Source organism: Phragmites australis, chromosome 2 (assembly GCF_958298935.1).
Source record: "Phragmites australis chromosome 2, lpPhrAust1.1, whole genome shotgun sequence".
NCBI lineage: Eukaryota > Viridiplantae > Streptophyta > Magnoliopsida > Poales > Poaceae > Phragmites > Phragmites australis.
This window is the reverse complement of record NC_084922.1, coordinates 4,054,906-4,072,979: the sequence shown is the minus strand read 5'-3', so window position 1 is coordinate 4,072,979 and position 18,074 is coordinate 4,054,906. Positions and strand designations below refer to the sequence as shown.

The 18,074-nt window shown below is 40.7% G+C and overlaps 2 protein-coding genes across 4 annotated transcripts; both read right to left on the bottom strand.

The window, feature by feature from the left end:
• Positions 1-349: 349 nt before the first annotated feature.
• Positions 350-11,580, bottom strand: LOC133895289 (uncharacterized). 2 transcript variants are annotated; one of them, XM_062335511.1, is made up of 19 exons: positions 11,154-11,580; positions 6,560-6,597; positions 6,447-6,469; positions 5,813-5,919; positions 5,680-5,731; positions 5,525-5,609; positions 4,980-5,070; positions 4,666-4,704; positions 4,446-4,513; positions 4,281-4,343; positions 3,579-3,634; positions 3,397-3,470; positions 2,817-2,909; positions 2,635-2,736; positions 1,789-1,869; positions 1,596-1,687; positions 1,475-1,490; positions 823-933; positions 350-743 (listed from the first exon to the last, which is right to left on the bottom strand). In XM_062335511.1, exons 1-19 carry the CDS (start codon positions 11,334-11,336, stop codon positions 639-641), a joined length of 1,479 nt encoding a protein of 492 aa, XP_062191495.1. In that variant the 5' UTR covers positions 11,337-11,580; the 3' UTR covers positions 350-638. The 2 variants fall into 2 exon arrangements, with proteins under 2 accessions (XP_062191495.1, XP_062191504.1); XM_062335520.1 differs by lacking the exon at positions 1,789-1,869.
• Positions 11,581-13,349: 1,769 nt separating this feature from the next.
• LOC133895282 (uncharacterized) lies at positions 13,350-16,144 on the bottom strand. Of its 2 annotated transcripts, none has more exons than XM_062335487.1 (5): positions 15,917-16,144; positions 14,852-15,544; positions 14,562-14,738; positions 14,371-14,462; positions 13,350-14,257 (listed from the first exon to the last, which is right to left on the bottom strand). In XM_062335487.1, exons 2-5 carry the CDS (start codon positions 15,515-15,517, stop codon positions 13,552-13,554), a joined length of 1,641 nt encoding a protein of 546 aa, XP_062191471.1. In that variant the 5' UTR covers positions 15,518-15,544; positions 15,917-16,144; the 3' UTR covers positions 13,350-13,551. The 2 variants fall into 2 exon arrangements, with proteins under 2 accessions (XP_062191471.1, XP_062191481.1); XM_062335497.1 differs by having other exon boundaries at positions 15,922-16,144.
• Positions 16,145-18,074: the final 1,930 nt, after the last annotated feature.

The following is an 18,074-nucleotide window of genomic DNA, read 5'->3' as shown; positions in this document are numbered from 1 at the left end:
AACATTATTTTCTTACACAAATCATTGTTTAAGTAAACTAATAAAAATGGTTTCATTAATTTTAGAGGTGTGATAGATTAGTTATAAATTAATCTAGTTACAACACATTTACTTAAACTTGCATGTTACAATAACTATTTCATAATTTTATGTATTTTTAGAAGATAGAGGATCATGTAAGAAAACTAAAAAGATTGGTTTCATGATTTTTGGATTAGCAAGTAATTAACTACCTAAACAATTTTAATTCTGTAGTACGATTTCGCATTCCACAGCCGCAGCTCTTCTTTCACAACGGGAACACGGGCTAGCAATACCATCGCCATTAGAGCTAAGCCTACGTCTTAGGTACATTAAAAAACCTGCCAAATATATGGCTACTTCCATTTGTAGTATTTAGCTCGCTGGCCATCCTGTGGCAACATACGGTAGCATCGTTAACAAGAGTTTTTTACACTCCAGACTATTCTGTTTGTATGCCACCTGTACAAAATATCCACATCTTCCCAGTGCAGATTACCATCTAAAACCTGTGAATACCGGGACGCTTTAGCTAAGAGGTTGCTTTCTTCTTGTTTGTCAAGCTATTTTCCTGTGTCGTATACTATCTAAGACTGATATTTGACAAAATCCACTGGTTAGTTGAGTCTAGTCCGCTTCTTCTTGGGCGTATCATGCACTTGAGTCTTTTCGCCATATATTCTCAACTGGAGGTTTTCAAAGGCTTCTGACACTGCTTCGACCTGCAGCCAAAGATTTCATTAACAAAACGAAACTGATTGTAATTGATGGCAATAACGTACTGACAGCATGCTCGCTCACCAACTCGGGCTTCTTAGCATAGACCCTCACGATTCTATCTTCATTGTAGGCAGGTAGCAAGTGGCTGACCCGATCATCTGTGATGGGGAACTTCTGATCGCATCCGAAGTCCTGGTGCAACACAAAAAATTCTGCTTAGGCCAGACAGGAAGCCTAGACATATCTCAATTCACAAATCATCTCAACAGAAGATCATCTATCATAGGAATTTATAGTTAGCTTCACATGACATAATAATCAATAAATTAATGATCATCTGCCTCAGAGAAATAACAAGATAAACAGGCACAGCTCTACGCCTCCATCTGGCTCGGTTTCAGCATTCGACAGGTTTACTTCAACATTTTCAGAAAAGAAGGTGCTACCTTTATAATAAAAGAGTTTCAAAAAACATAAGATGTAGACTCAATAACTACAAAAATAGTAGCAGCAACAAAATGAGTGAGAGAAGGCAATGGTGAAACTTGATTCCATCAATACCATGTAAGCACTAACAAAGGTTGACACGAATTTGAGATTTTACAAAACCACAAAAGAAACAGGATGGATGGAGGGTGGACATATATTCATGGTTTTGCAAGAAAACAGTAGTTACTGAATAAACAGCTGTATCAATCAGGACACAAAGGTTTTACCAAAATCAAGTAATTACCTTAAAGAACTTGATGCTGGGGAAAGATTGTTAGGCACGCCAAGAAAAGTAACTGGTTAGAATTGTGATATGTCATACTAAATCAATAAAAGAAACTAACTAGCATTCAAACATCAAAAACCTTTCAAGGGGGCTATCTTTTCCGCGGGTCAGATCAATCTTAACATTGCTGACTGCAACATCCTCTTCCTTCAGCAGCACCTCAGAAGATTTCTGAAGACAGTTGAGTCAACATTAAAATAAAATAAAATATGGATTCTTCACAGAGGTCAGGTTATTGCAGCCAACTCAAAATGAACAGAGTAGAATCAAACCTGCGAACAAACAATGTCCTGTGCAGTTATATTTTTAAAATGCTCCAGTTTGTCCTTTGGAACAGAATACTGATTGCAAAACTGCAACTCAGGATAATAGAATCACTTAATACTTCCACAAAAGGGAGATTAGATGAAACAATAAGTACAGCATTGATGCTACATTATGCAATTATTCAACAGAAAAGAAGTTTTCAAACTCATTCAAGCAGAAAAGTTCAATAATCAATCTAGGAGTGGAATTGCTATACTACAGTCTACAAGATGCATAACCAGGTTTTGTGAGTCCATTTTTTTTTTCATGCAGGCATTATCATGCAGATCTCCCAAGATGAAAAACAACTTTTTCCATCCTGTGTGCTAACATAATAGTAACAGAATATAATCTGATGAAAAACAGACTACTCATTAAGAAATGTCACCAGTATTTACAAGCATTTGGTTGGTTGAGGGTCTGGATGTACGTCTAGACCACCCAAGTTAGAGTCTTCTTCGACTTGAATTTGGATGCCTATTTCTTCTTATTTACAATGCCACCTAGTCCTCCTAGGTTGGTCAAGTTTTTTTTATTTATTTACAAGCATTCGGATTGTTCAACCACAAGCTAGAATTACCGTATCTACAGCAAAAGAATGCTCTAAGAAGCTGTGACATCAACAATATGCAGGATTTCAATGTATAAAATTGAGCAGAGTTCATTCATTCAAATGAATTTCATGGATATGGACACGACTAGATGGCCAAAAAACAGAACCTCCTAAGTGCAAATGTTTATACCAGACGTGACAAATGACATGACAAAATAGCACATGTATAGAAGCAGTATATTGACAAAAACTGTACTACCTTGTAGAGTTCTCTTCGGCGAATACGTTGAATGATTTCTTTTGCTTTCTTCAGTTCATTGTTGGGAGCAGTTTCAATGCTTTTAATGATTGTGTCATCCAGCTGGAATTGCAGGGGAAGTAAGATGGATAAACTAGAAAACAACTGTGAACATAATAAAATAACAATGACTGACACCACACCTGCCAAAAATCTTCTGGGTCATTTGCATGCAATGATATTCCCAAGTAATCATTAGCCTCAATGAGCGCATCCACAAGCATGAGTTCAACAGCCTAATGATCGAGGACTGTTAGAAAAAGAACTAGATAATACAATAACAATAATGTAGACTCCTGGTGCATAAAAAAGTTAATGGTATAATAACTTAAAGGCACCCACAAATGAAATTGATATGAGAAACAAATTTAAAACATGAAACCTGTTTACTTAAAGCTAAAAGGAAGGCCAATTCAAAATAACTACAAGGCTTCATCCAACACCTCTGTAATATAGCACTATATAGACCTTCACCGTAGGAATTGAAAAAACAAACATTTAAACCAACGATTTACCAGTGGTCACAGGAAATCCAGTCAAGGGCTGTATTTGAATCCTCATTGATTTAGAAGCAACACAAATATTGTCTCCAAGCTGGACTTATTCATAGGTTCTTTTTTCCTTTTTTATGTTGTTAGATGATGTAACATGATATTTTTTGTATGCAAACAAAACAAAGTTATGTCGAAACGACAAAAGGTAAGGCTATATAATCATCCATACCTTTACTTTGGCATGGGTGTAAACAGTCCGGTGCAGATCAGCACGTGTTGTAAACAATTTATGGATGCTCAGGTCTATAGTTCCCAATAAGACATGATAAGTTACATTTTGATAATTTTAAAAAAATGGAACAAATAGCACAGATAAAATTTGAACAGGTGAACTATATATGAACCACCTACAATCTTTGGCTGGATAACAAATTTCGTCACCCATCACTCGCATGCCTTCTGTTAACCTTCAGGAAAAAGGCAATATAGATTTACAAGATGTAATAATTATGTGGCAGTGCCGCAGCAGTAAATATATCAAAAGAAAAGGTCAATCTGAGTTCTTCGTACAAACACAAGCCGTGCTGTATTCAATGCCTAAAACTTTCTGCAATCATTTAGCCAAGTCTCATATAAAGCTTGCAGGACAAGAGTATTTGATCATAAGAGTTATAAAGCCTTGTCTGACCTTTCAGTTTGAGATTCCTTTCTTTCCGTGTTGATATAAGTGACATACACTTCAAGTGTTGCTCAGCAAGATACCAAAGGGAAACTGACACAGCAAGAATCTGACAGAACAGGAAAATTATGCCCCTCTACCTATTTTCTAACACGTTTCTAGTTTGTCTGCTATACAGCCTTTCATCCTTATATTCATTTTTAACCAAATAATCTATGACGCAAGCCACCTGAAAAGAAAAGGTGTGGGAGACAAACACTACAATGACCAAATAAAATTAAAAAAAGAAGCCAAGCAGAAATCCCACAGGAACAGATTGAGGTGAAATGTTTTACAAAGGTTCTTTATATTGATTCTCACGTTCCTAATCTCAACTAACAGGGCCAACAACAAGAAGAATTTAACATAGGTGCAGCAAAAGAAAGGAAATATACCTCCAATACTGGAAATTACAGCCAAGACCACATGCTCTGCAATCACGGCCAATGTAGTCGAACCTGCACAGTAACTCTACATTATAGCATAACCAGATGATGGTAGAAACCACTGAGGGCATAAAGCAGGAAATATCATAAGTTCAATTCAAAGATGGCCCTTACTTGTCAACATCTATACCATTGCGACCATTAGCAACAATGTCATAAAGAAAATGCTTCTCCTTTGCACTCTGAAGAAAAAAGTTTCGAAGTCATCCAAAGTAAGCCAATGCATTCAATATGCATCCAAAGTAAGCCAATGCATTCAATATGCATCCAAAGTAAGCCAATGCATTCAATATGTATAAATAACTAAGATGGCAACAGAGAACAAGATACATACTTTTGTGGTGGCAAACTTAGAGCTGGCAAGTATCATCTCCTGCAGAGCATTTTAAAGATTAATATTAAAGCTTGGTACTGCAACGAGCTATATGCAATTATTTAGTTTTCTTTTCATGTAAACCCTGCCCTCTTTTCCTCCACTTATTCCGTATGCAAAGAAAAATGATAAATCACATAACATGTTAAACATAATTCTCCAATATTCACAAGTTAAAAGACTTCAAACATCCTCTTAATGAAGGAAAGGAGAATCAGCTAAATGATGGCCATTAGTGCGTACCACACAAGGGCTGAAAGCAAAATGCAGCTTACCTTTACCATTTTGAGATAATCAGCTTCAATATCTATTGTGTGTTTGTCAACAATACTGTCCAACAGAAGTACAGACATCTCTTCGTGGGACCTGAATGAAGAAAAGTGTAAAGAAGGTACTAATAGACCAACCGGAGTCCTAAGATAGATTTAAGATGGTAACATGCATGTCTAGACGAGTGGTGGAAGGATCACACTATATCATCATGCCAAGAAGCAGCACAATCAATGTCTGTCCAGAATGTGAATATAAACAGCATGTAACTTTAATGTCAGGTGATCAAAAGGCATAAAACCTTAACAACTAAAGTAGCACCAAAACAAAACATACTATACGTAATGACCACTGGAGAAGGGAACAGATATATGCATACACAGAAAACAGCTATACAAGTAGAATGACCTAGGCCCTGTCTTTTGAGTCATGGAATCTAAACATAACTTAGAGATATATATAGCTCAAATCTTCTATTCTAGGTCAACATAAATAGAAACTTGAAAATAACAGCAAATATGAAAACATGCCAATTGCCAAAGAGAGTTACCAGGTTGATCCAGGAATAACACGAGGAAGAAACTCATGCTCAAACAAATGACTGAAGGGGCCATGACCAATATCATGCAAGAGGCCTGAATACGATTAAAACAAAGATAAAAAGTATATTCAATACTTAATGGAGCCCTGGATGAGTGCACCAACCTGCAAGCTTTACAGTTTGCATGTCGACGTGATCAATTCCAAGCTCTTCTCCCTGTTGAAAGAAAGCGTTACCTTAACTATTCACCTATCAGTTGCAGCATTTCAATCAACTTGAGATTTATGTTGTACAGACCTGATACATTTTAAGATTGTTCATAGCCTCCCCAGCCAACGAATAAACACCTAATGAATGTTCAAAGCGTGTGTGGACAGCTCCAGGGTAGACATAATATGTAAGACCTGAAAAACATTGAAAGCATGTTACGGAAACATAAAAAACAAATGATACTGTAAAGTCCATCTAAACTGGATTTCACAAATAAGAAAAGAGCTATCAGATGTGTTCTTTCTAGCCATAGAAAACTTGAAAACAAGTGTCTATGTAAATGATAAAACAGAGATTGGGGTTGCACAAAAATAAACAGCCAACTAAGCGGATTTCAGGGACATCATGAAAACGCTATGTATTTCAACCACTGCATGATTTTCTGGACAAATAGTAAATGCACTGTAGCCTGGTCAATTCAATAAGGAAGCGATAATGAAACATTGAAATCATTAATATCTTGGCTCTCATGGATAGATTAACAACAAACATGAATCTTGTTGGACAAATTGTTGTCTTGGCTAGAATGCCATTTGCCAAATACGTCTTCACTAGAATGCCAAACAACAAATAACAAGCAATGGAATTACATTTAGTTTTGGAAACTTTTATCAAGTTTAACTACCACAATTCCACAAAGTGAGAAAGAAACTGAACTCACCGAGTTGTTTTAGGTCCCGCAACCTAAATGGCACGATACATTGAAATGAAACCATATTAGGCAATCAAGGAATAGATAAATGAACAGTAATTGTTTAGGAGAACCATAGCCACCTCTGAAACTCCTCGGTATCCACAAACTGCAGAGCCAACTGCAGAGCAAAGATGGTAATAATTATTATTTATATGGGGATGTTTTGAGCGGCAGAAATTACTTGAATGGTACCATAGCCAGTTCAGGAGAAAACTATATATAAGATGTTAGTGTCAACACATCCAAATCGTGACTGCTGAGTAATCCCTAGTTACCAGGTCATAAAAATTCACAAGTAAATGATTTGATAAAGCACTGCTGTGAATCCTAGATTCAAAACAGTTGTAGGCTTTTCTCTCTCGAAAAAAAAAAAACCAGTCGTAGCCTTAATACAGATGCAAAGCGTTGAAACTCAAAGTGATTACCCAAATTGCCAGCAGCATGAAAACAGCGGTATCCAGGCATGGCCATTAGGGTTATGCAGACCGGGTCAATAGGGTTACAAACAAATGCAGTAACACAAACTTCAGCAGCTGCAAAAGCATGCATGCTCATGTAGTATTATTGTTGGATTATTACTTATTACTGCTCAACCGGTTTTTGAACAGCCCTAGCAACAATTACAAGCCATAGAACAAATAAATTTCACATTGACCCTCATAGTGGAATCTGCATAGGTCCAAATTTTATAACTAGATGAATATATCAAGTATGAATCATCATATGTTTTACTTATCACTGAAAATGGGTCCAATGCTAACGCGGTAACGCCACCAGTGTTAAGACAACATTGGGTCCATGACTATTCAAAACACTGGTATTAAAGGAATATCCAAGTTGCTATCTGCGGTCGCAAGTAAAACGTCACAAGTACAAATGTGAGAATGTGAAGTAGTAGAGTTTAACTTGTCAACTACATCAGAACGGGCCAACGTAGACTTGCCATGTACACCAACGGTTTCTCTTCCACTACAGTGGAGTGAATACTAGTAATGCACCCAAGGTGAAACAGCCCGCCCACACAAAAATAGTCAACTGAAATGCTAAAACAGTTTCAATTTTTAATTACCCTTATAACACCTCACGTTAGATCCACCTACAATAACCTAATACTTTGAAGTCACATGTAATAGTCAAACCACAAAAGCCGCCCAAGATTTTTTTTTAATGGCCCAATGAGTCAATAAAAATAAAACATCTCGTTCTCAAGGTTAGTAGTAGTATTCTACAATTACATTAGAAGAAGAATGTTACACGTAGTCTAAGGGCAAAAATCCAAAAATAGACAACAAACACCACCGTATTTGGGAAAATAGATAACATATCGGCGTATTTGTAAATCTAGCACCTGTATCTGGCACATCAAACACCGAAAATCCAATTTCGGTACCTGAGGCGCCGAAAAAGGATGGGCCAGCGTGGTGGTGCGTCCCTTCACGTCGTGTCATGTCGCCGCTTTCGGTGTGCCAGCCGGTTTTGCTTTTGTTGGTTTTGATAGCACCCCACGCGCTGTTGTCCCCTTGTGCTTCCTCGCGCAGGCGTGTTTCGCTATAAGGAGATGCAACACTGCGAGAAGAGAGGATACGAGCAGCGCGAGCAAAGGAGGAGAGCAACAGCAGCGCCAGGAGAGGAGAATTAGCTCGAGGCGAGGAGCAGCAGCAGTGCGAGTTAGAATAAGTAATTAAATGATATATTTAATTAATACTTATAGCAATAAAAGTAATTAGAATAAGTAGATTGTTTAATTCGTTCAATTACATTTGTATAATTATTTACTTAGATTGATTATTTGCTTAGACAGTGTAATAATAATTAGCGCGAATCTGTATAATAGTAATTATTTGCTTAGTCAGAGTAATTAAATCGTATAATAGTAAGTAGCGTGAATTTAATTAGTCAGTATAATTAGATTATTTAATTAGTTTAATAACATGATGTATAGTGGTAGCACTTTATGCTAGTGGTGGCATAGGGTGATGGCCTAGTGCATGCATGCTCTTCATAGGTGTAAGTAGGGTGTCAGTGCAATAAGAGAAAAGAGAGAAAAAGAAAGGAAAAAGAAAAAAATCAGAAAGATTCAAAATAATTGGATTGGAGAGAAAGATTCAATTAAAATCACAATGCATCGAAATTGTCACATTAAATTTTTTTAATTAATAGTGATGTGCACTTGTATTTGTTAACGACACATGTATTATTGATTTTATTGTCGTAGTCATTCATATTATGTAATATTCACTGTATTGTTAATTTAATTATTTTTAATTATGTAATGTTTGTCAAATAATTCTAGCACATAACTTTATTTTTTACTTATTTATTAAGCTTTGTTACATATTAATTATAATATTTAATACTTGTTTAATGTTTCTTAAATAATCAGAGATTCGTGCTTTGGTACAACACTATAACGTTGCAGTGAAGGATTAATAAATCTATGAAGAGATCTTCGAGTACAGGTTGTGTGTGAATGGATGAATGACCCCTTCAAGGAGAACCTAATCCAAGCTATGACCAAATTGCATACAAGACCTTTCTGTTCTACGTTAACCGTTTCGCTCTAACATGTAACCACCAAGAACCTTAGGACCCTCTTGCACGAGCAGCATCAAACGTATCTAAGGGTGTGCCAAGTGACTGGCCATCCTTCCGTTCTAGGTTTCTTTAGGAGGCAAAGAACGATAATGATATTGCCCGACCAGTATGCATTCCACATTCAGGTTCGCAATTTCTTATGTGCTCACCCTACTTATCTTTTTTCTATTGATTCGAATGCTCCTCTTTTGCATTAGGCGCTCCCGAAAGACACATAGTTGATCAATAGAGACATCACAAACTTCTTGGTGATGTATATGCTCTTTAGTGAGGGTGTCATGCCTGGTTCGCGTAGAAAACGATGACGATCAGCGAATCTAAAGGGTACAGGGGCGTCCTCTATTACTCATCCAAAAAATGAGGTGGACGATGAGAATGATAATTTCATGCCCCTAATGCCTCGACGTTTCAGCAGCAATATAGAAGAAAGTTCAATGATCACTACAAGAGGACGTTCACGCAGCACATCGAGATGACGTACAACCGACAAGGAAATAAGATGTGCTACTACCGTGATAGCTCAAGATAACGACGATGACGACAATTTCATGCCATAACGACCCCTCCCTCCAAGGCCTCCCTCTCCGAAGGATATTGATGACCCTGAAAATGATGGTGAATTTGCTAGTATCTATCTTTACAACTTCTCATTAACACATCGGAGACGATAAACATCTCACCCTAATAGCATTAACTAGCACAGCTGGCATGCTTCAGCTAATTTGCGTCATCACTTTCCTCCGCTATCTTAAGATTATCTAGGTATTCAATATCTATGCACTATGAACTATGCAAATGTAAGACATGACTATTTATTTTGTTTACCTTTCCATTTTATTAGTTTAGTTTGATGGGTATATGGTTAGTGTCTTATATGTACGGCTGAGACACGTAAAGCAAAGAGAGAAGGAAAGCGGGAGAGGGCCCGTCACGCTAAAACGGAGGGCCCCGATGCCCTGCGAAAGAACGAATATCCTAGATACACTCAATAGAGAGCATTTATTGTAACTCGGTTTATTTTTATTCCCTAAGTCACGTTTGGTTTAGCAGCAGCACGCTATTAAGTTAGTCTTTAGGCGTACCGTACATACCAACGATTATTGTTATTATCTTTTTATGGTTAACGTCCATTCACGCAGTGACGAAAAACCACATATCTCATGTAATGTTTATCAGCGTATGCAACCTCTATATCGGGTTATATGATAATTGTACTTCACAAATATTATTGTTCGACAAATTATAATTTGCATCATCCCAACATTCACAAAAAAGTTCCCTACACAACTACTTCCACAAAAAAGTTATCTAAACAAATCACACAACGGGAGCGGTGATGCACGGCAGCCCGTATTCGGCACTTGAGGTGCCGAATATAGGCCGAGCCCATCCTTTTTCGGCACCTTAGGTACCACAATCGGATTTTCGGTGTTTGAGGTGCTGAATACAGATACTAGATTTGCAAATATACTGATATGTTATCTATTTTGGTAAATACGGTGATGTTTGTTGTCTATTTTTGAATTTTTGCCCCCATTGATTTTATTATTTTGAAAGCAACACGGCACATGTATAGTTAATCATGCAATAAGCAGTCGGTGCGCCACATCAGATGCAACATGAAGTGGCTCGAATACTTACACTAGAAAATTAAAGTAGCACATGCATTGCAACTATAAACAAAAGAGATGGAATTATAGTCGGTTGAAATCATCAAGGCATCACCAAGGAATTTTAGGGACGGAGGCAAGCCCTCCAAGGGTGGCAAATTGTTGCTTTCAAACGATTAAAAATGATAGCATCAACGGAGTAAACTGTGGTACGTAGTAGAATGAAATAAAACAGACGCGTCGCAAAATCGAAACGACATTGCATAGTCCAGCGCGCAGTTCCCAACAAAAAGCGAGCCCAATTGGGGCCAACTCAAACGGCAAATCGGATAGCAAGGAACGCACCGTTCATTGATTCCTCCACTTCCAAAACAACAGGGGTAGGAGGAGGAGCACCGAAACAAGCAAGGAAGGAGCAGCGGTTGGGGAGAGGAGTACGGGTAGGGAGGGAAGGAGCAGCGGAGCGAACCGGGTCGAGCGAGATGCTCCCGTGGAGGTTGTCGAAGACCTGCTTCATGTACCGGCGGTCGCAGCTCCCGTAACGCGGGTTGCCCGCCGCCGGCGGGGACTGCGAGGCGCGTGTCGGCGGCACCGCGGACGCCGCCGTCGTGAGCGCGGAGTCCGCCTCCGCGGCGGCGCAGTACTCGCCCATGTTGCCGCCTCTCCCGCCGCCTCCGCTGCGCTCCTGGTTCCACCGTTCCAGACGGTTCGGAGCGCGTGCGGCGTGTGGTGCGGCGCGCGCGAGGTGGGGTCGGGTCGGGTTGTACTTTGGATGCGGGGGATGGATGGAAGGCTGGAACTTGAAGAAGCGAGGAGGACAAGAAAGAAAAAGGAAAGGGCGAGAGCAATACAGGATTGGATTAACGGAACTGAAGGGAAGAAGATTACGGGCCTGTTTGAATGAGTTTCCAAAAACACGTAACGACACCCTATACTTTTATAGATTATAGAAACTAAAGTCACGAATATCACGGTTTAGAAAACAAATCTTGGACGGAGTTTCTTCAGAAAGACCATATTTTTAACAATACTACGATTTTCAAAAATACAAAATGCCTTCTATTATATATAAATCTAAACCAGTAACTACACATGTTGCACACGTGAAATCAATCCAGTATAAAGGAATTTGAAAAAATATGAAAGTTAAATAATAAAAGAGTTAGTGTATCTTTAAAATGTACAAAAGATAAATATTGAACGTCTAGGTTTGAAAGACAAATGATGGGAGAAATGAGGTCTAACTTTGCACATTGACTGTTTGATCAATTCGAATAGACCGTGAAGATTGTCTGAATTCGCTACAATTAGTGAATTATACAGAACTAACAACTGCACACATGTTTCACATGCATGTAACAATATATGATATAGTAATATATAGAAAGTAAATATTCACACCAACAATAGAAGCTAAATATTAGATGTATATGTATAGAAGTTAAATAACGAGCTATTGAATGTATTTTTAGAATACATGCAAAGTAAATATTGGACATCTAGATGTAAAGGTAAATATTTGATGTCTAAGATATAGAAGACAATTAATATGATTTAAATGTATTTTTGGAAAGATAAATATGAAGAATCTTTATATGGTGATCATTTTATCAACTCGAATGGATGGTGAAGATCGTTCGGTTTTATTATCACGTGTGTATTTTATAAGTATAGATGGATATAGATACTATAATTTTTGTAAAATCATAATATTTTCCAAAACTCCTAAAAAGACTTCTCATGCGAAAAGGGTCTAATGGCCGATGGGGGTTACTCCGGCGGGACTGGACAAGTTTAGATTGGTTTTCCGGGGGTGATTAAAAGAGAATGGAATTTTGCTTAATTTCCACTTTTATTAAGCGGCTGCGTGTGGGGCCGGGCATCCTTCGGTTGCTTTGCTTCTTCTTCTTTTCGAACTATTGCGTGCCAGGCGGACGCTGCTGGTGCCGTGCCAAGGGACCTTGTTCCCGTGCGTGACAGCATTTAATTTTGTAGGCCTATGACACGTAGGGCCAACGTTATCTAGGCCCACCTGTCACTCGTACAGAGGGTATGGACATCCGTCACGTCTGTAAGGGTGCCGTATGTATGGAAGGAAAGAGGCGGAAGCAGCAGCACAACATCTGGAAAGAATATTCTGTTCCATATTCACGCCTATAGAATACATAGACCTATGGTCCAAGTAGCTAAGGAGTAGCGAGGTTGCCAACATTTCTTTGTCTGATAAACTCACCCCTGTAATCTCGCATGAATTCAAGTACAATACTAATCATTTTTCTGAGCCGGTTTAGGTTGTAACAATATTTGTCACGTTTAAATTTTAGTCAAACTTAATTTTATTAGCCAATGTTTACTACCACTATTCTAGTTTACTAAACTTTTTAGTCTCATGATCTACTTGTCATAGATATAATATTTTATTAAAGTTTACTAAAGTTTGGTACTTAGTTTTTTTAAGTCAATAATATATGGTAAAATTAGTCGAACCAAACGGACCATACATTTTGAGGAGAGTAAATTCAAAAGTTGCATCTCGAATACGCTTTGAATCTCCATGTCGATTTGGCGGCCGACCGGATTGCACAATTACCTACCTACACAACCCCACAGAAGTCGTCTGCAACAGCTGTACAATTACAATGAATCACAGCAAAATGCAACAGACAAGCAAGAATAATAATGAACAATGTACTTAACACACACACAATATGGTAACTTCAGTACAGCACCCGCTCAAGTAGGCTTCATGAAATTTTGAAACAATCTATACTGTAAAACAATTGAAGCATTCACTTTCTTCTTCACATTCTACCACAACAAATTATCCTCCTAGAAGAATCAGATCGTAACACGTCATTAGCGGGGCATCATGGATTCTTGGCCTTTATTCTGAGCTTCCTTGCGATGGCAGCCGCCCTCGGGTGGGCGTGCTTCCTGCCGCTGCTGTCGCCGCCGCTCTGCTCCACCTCCACCCAGTTGATCACCCGCAGCATCAGCGACTGCGGGCAGCAGCAGCTGCTCTGCTTCCGTCCGTCCGCCATCGCGGACGCCTTGCTCTTCTTCAGGCCGGTCTCCAGCGCGGCCTCCAAGAACTCCATGAACCAGCTCCCTGCTTCGGCCTGTACCTGCTTCGCCAGCTTAAGCGACGAGCCCAGAGCAGAATGTGCAGTGGTAGCTGAAGAAGTTGATCTCTTCTCGTCGCCGCCGTCTTCGCCGATCTTGTCCATGGCGAGGCACTTTTTGCTGGCAATCGAGCTCCGGGTTGTCTTGCCGCCGCCGTCGTCCTGCTTCGGATCCAACGTGCCGGGCGCGAACGACACTGACTTGGACACCCCACCGCTGCCTAGGCCTCTCCGCCGCACGGCAGCCCTGTTCTGAGCTATCTCCTGCAAGACCGGCGGCGCGTCCTCGGGCTGCTCGTCGCTCGCCACGGCGGCGGCCATCGACGTGGCCGCCTGGATGGCCTCGATGTCGGTGACGGCCTGCACGGCCTCCTGGTGGAAGCTGAGGAAGCTGTCGAAACAGGTGGCCGGCGCGTCCGGCCTCGCCGTCTTGCTCAATTCAGAGAAGATCCTGCCATGTTCAACAACAGCAGAGCATACCATCAGATCAGACTTTGACAAGCGACATCGTTCTACAGTCTACACACACAATCACTGTCAAATTGCGACGGAAATCACACATACTTGTAGATCCTAACCACGTTGTCGGTGGCTGAGGCATTGCGCAGCGCCTCGAGGGCCGCCTTCTGAGCCTGCTCCCTCTGCTCCATGGCTTCCTGAATGACAGACAGCACGCATCAACCAAGTCACACATGTATCAAGGTTTTTTGGCAAACAAGAATTGATCCATGGCTTGCTGCTCGATTCGATAGTACCTTCCCGAGTACACTGAGCTTCCCTGGCACCGGCACGCGAGCAGCCGTCGACGATCGCTTCTTGGAGGATGTCGCCGAGCTGCCGAGCTCGTCATCGGAAGGAGGTGAGGAGGGCTCTTCCTCCTTCACCACTCTCCTCATCACCCGCGAGGCCGTGCAGCTTACTGAGCTCTTCTCCTGCACAACACTCATACATACAGTGCAACCAAACCATCAGAAATCAAGAATTACACATTCGAAAAAAAAAGGCGCAATTTGCCCCTAATTTATTCAGTTGATGTGCACCGTACAGCGGGATATGGGCTTTTGGGGATCTTGGGATGGTTGTCCCTGTCTGCGACGAAGCTCTTGCTCCTGGTCAGCCTGGGCAGCACGCTGCTGCTCTTCCTCACCGACGCCGGTGACGCCGCGAGCCCCCGCTCCCTGACAGGCGTCGCCAAGGTCGGCCGCTCCTTTACCGGCGTAGACAAGGCCGGCCGCTCCTTGCCCGGCGTCCTGTCGGCGTCGAAGTTGAGCGTAGTGGGCTTGATGCTGGTGTTCTGTTCGGGGCCCCAAGATCCTCTGCGCGGCGCGGCGGGCTTTGCCCTTGCGGCTGGGTCGGGCGTCCCAACAACGAGGGGGTGGCGGCCGGGGAGCGGCCTGGCGCCGACGATGACGGGAACTGGGGAGGCCGGGTCGAGGCGGTCGACGTGGACGAACTGGCCAAGGTGGAGCTTGTTGGAGAGGACGAGATCGGCCTGGGCGAGCGGGAGGATGGCGTAGATGGAGTGCGAGGCGTCGGAGACCTTGACGTAGAACTGGCCGTGCTTGGGCCACAGGTCCTTCTCGTCCATCTCCGCCGGCACGATGTCCGTCACCTGCAGCACCGCCGTCCGGTGCTCGCCCACGGGCTTGGCGGCGCCGGTCTTCATGCCATCGAGCAGCTTGAGGAGGACGCCGGACGACAGCGTCGTCATGTTTGAATTTGATCCGCAACCGGCAACCTGCGGGCGACCAATCAGAGAAATTCCTCGCAAGAAAGGTGTGTGGTTCTTGGTGAAATTAAGCACATAAATTCTCTTTGCCTCAAACATCAAGAACTTGAGTTTTCCCTCTTGTTGATTAAACGAAATGAAATCAAACAGAAATGTTCGATCAAATCGGAGCCTATTTCGCACCTAAATAACAAAAATTGCGAGAATTTGTCTCCACAAGATTTCTCGGGACAGAACCTTACGCATCAAGAAGAACCCAGGCAAGGCAAGGCAACCAAGAATCGGAGCACCCGAATTGAGATGCAGGGGATCCTGACTTAACTAGAGAGAGAGAGAGGAACGCGATCCGAAACCAAAGCAGCAAGGAGAGATTGAGCTTACCTTACCTGGGGCGTGGGCAAGAAACGGAAGCTCTCCCGATGGTTGACAAATGGAAAGCAATCGATCTCCCAATGAAGTCCCAGGCGCTAGTGTGATCAAGCTCGAGATGAGGTAACCCTGAGCTGGTTTGGTTGCGCCGCCCTCGCACCAACGGTAAACTACGAGGAGGAGGAAGGAGGAGCGCGTGAGGCGAGAGAAGAAGGGGAGGTGGGAAAGGATGAGAGATGATCACGTGACATTTGTAACGTTACAGAGCCCAACGGTCGACTGGGGTGAGATCGGGTCGGGTTGAGGAGCGGAGCGGGTTGGGTGGCGCCGCCGCCGCCGCCCCGTGCGACCTCTTTTCGAGATGATGGTTGAACTAGTGGCTATTTTTGGTTTTTTAGATATTGAGAAAAATAGAATAAAAACCAGCTGCTAGTACTTATTTTATAGATATAAAAAGAAATTTTGGAGAGCTATTAAGTACGAAACATGTCTCAGTTTAGCATATCTTTTCTCTATAAACTACAACTAATTAAGGATGACAGAATCTAAATAATTTTTTAGAAATAGGTTATGATAATTAGAACTAGCTAGGCATTGGAGCTGCCCTGACAAGGGGACCACGCCACGTCAGACGGGCCTGAAGCCATACGCTGTAGCTGGAGATGGACCGGAGAGGGCGAGGCTGAGCAACTGCAGCGACGTCTCGATGTCAACAAGACCGGGGGCCGTCTTGTCAAGCTCAGAGAGAAGAATCGAAGTGGGCAGGTTGTGAGCGTGACCACACACTGGACGTGAAGCGAGTTTTCTTTGAAATTTTTAAATTTTATAAATTTTAATATTTAAATAAATAGATATTTGATAAATTTTTTATAAAAATAGATGTCTATCTTTCTCTTATACCTTGATTAGACTCTTACACCTACTTTTTAGTGAATCCATGGTAGGTGATAACGATTTATTGTGTAACATGTTCGAAGTACTATTTATAGCTCTATTTTTTTTATTTTCTTTATACAAAATAGTGGTCGTCTGTTGCTTAAAAATCCTAGAATTTTTTATACGTATTTTATAATCCATATACAACCTATTTTAATTGGATTAATCTAAAAAGTCTGTGTAAAATTTAAACTAAAATTCTTAAAAAGACTACTTTTATAACTTTTAATAATTATTAGGGTCTCAAATAATTTTTTAAAAATACAAAAAATTTACTAATATTCTTCTTATGTGATTGATTAATTTCTAAAATTATTTTCAGCCCTAAGTTATATGGTGAAAAGTGAGTTACTTTACAATGCTCTATTTATATGTTTTATGTGATATTTTTCTTTTTATTGAATTTGCATTCAAAATATACACCCCTTGATTGCACTAGAAGTACTGTTCATTACTCTATTTTCCCCTTCCATCTTCTCCGTACAAAATAGAGAACTTTTATTACTCCAATATCTAATAAAATTCACTAATATTATTCTTATGTGATGGACTAATTTCTAAAATTATTTTCAATTTTGTGAATTTGGCTATTACGTCTCCACCAAACAGGTGCGTCACAGAGCAACTGGACATACGACTCAGCTTTAAACATGAAATAACAACACATTGTTGCCAACAGAGCATCCCTATCGTGACTTACACTTTAGACGCGAAGTGACCACATGATATAACTTTAGGCATGAAATAACAACACTCTATCGTGCATCAGGCTTTAGACATGAAGTATCCACAAGACTTAGCTTTAATCATGAAATGACAACACATATGTTCTGACTTAGGCTTTAGATACAAAAGTGACCACACGACAGAGTTTTAATCATAAATTAAATGTCAACATCTCTAACCTGACTAAAGCTTCACATATGAAGTGACCACACGACAAAACTTTAAGCATGAAATGACAACTCAGGGGTTCATTTGCTGGAAAGCGGTAGTCATTTTATGCATGAGTTGTAAACGGCTTTTATAGAGTTACCTCAACACATGCATGTGCTTTTATAGACTCAAGCACCTAAGTCCACATGACGGTTGCTATTGGAGATGGCTTTACTTCACTCGTTTGTAAACAACTCAGAGTGATCTAAATATAAGAATTATTGGACTATTGAAGATGGGTTTACTTCAACGTTTGTATAACTATTTTTTTTTCACTAATGACTACTATCCCAGATAC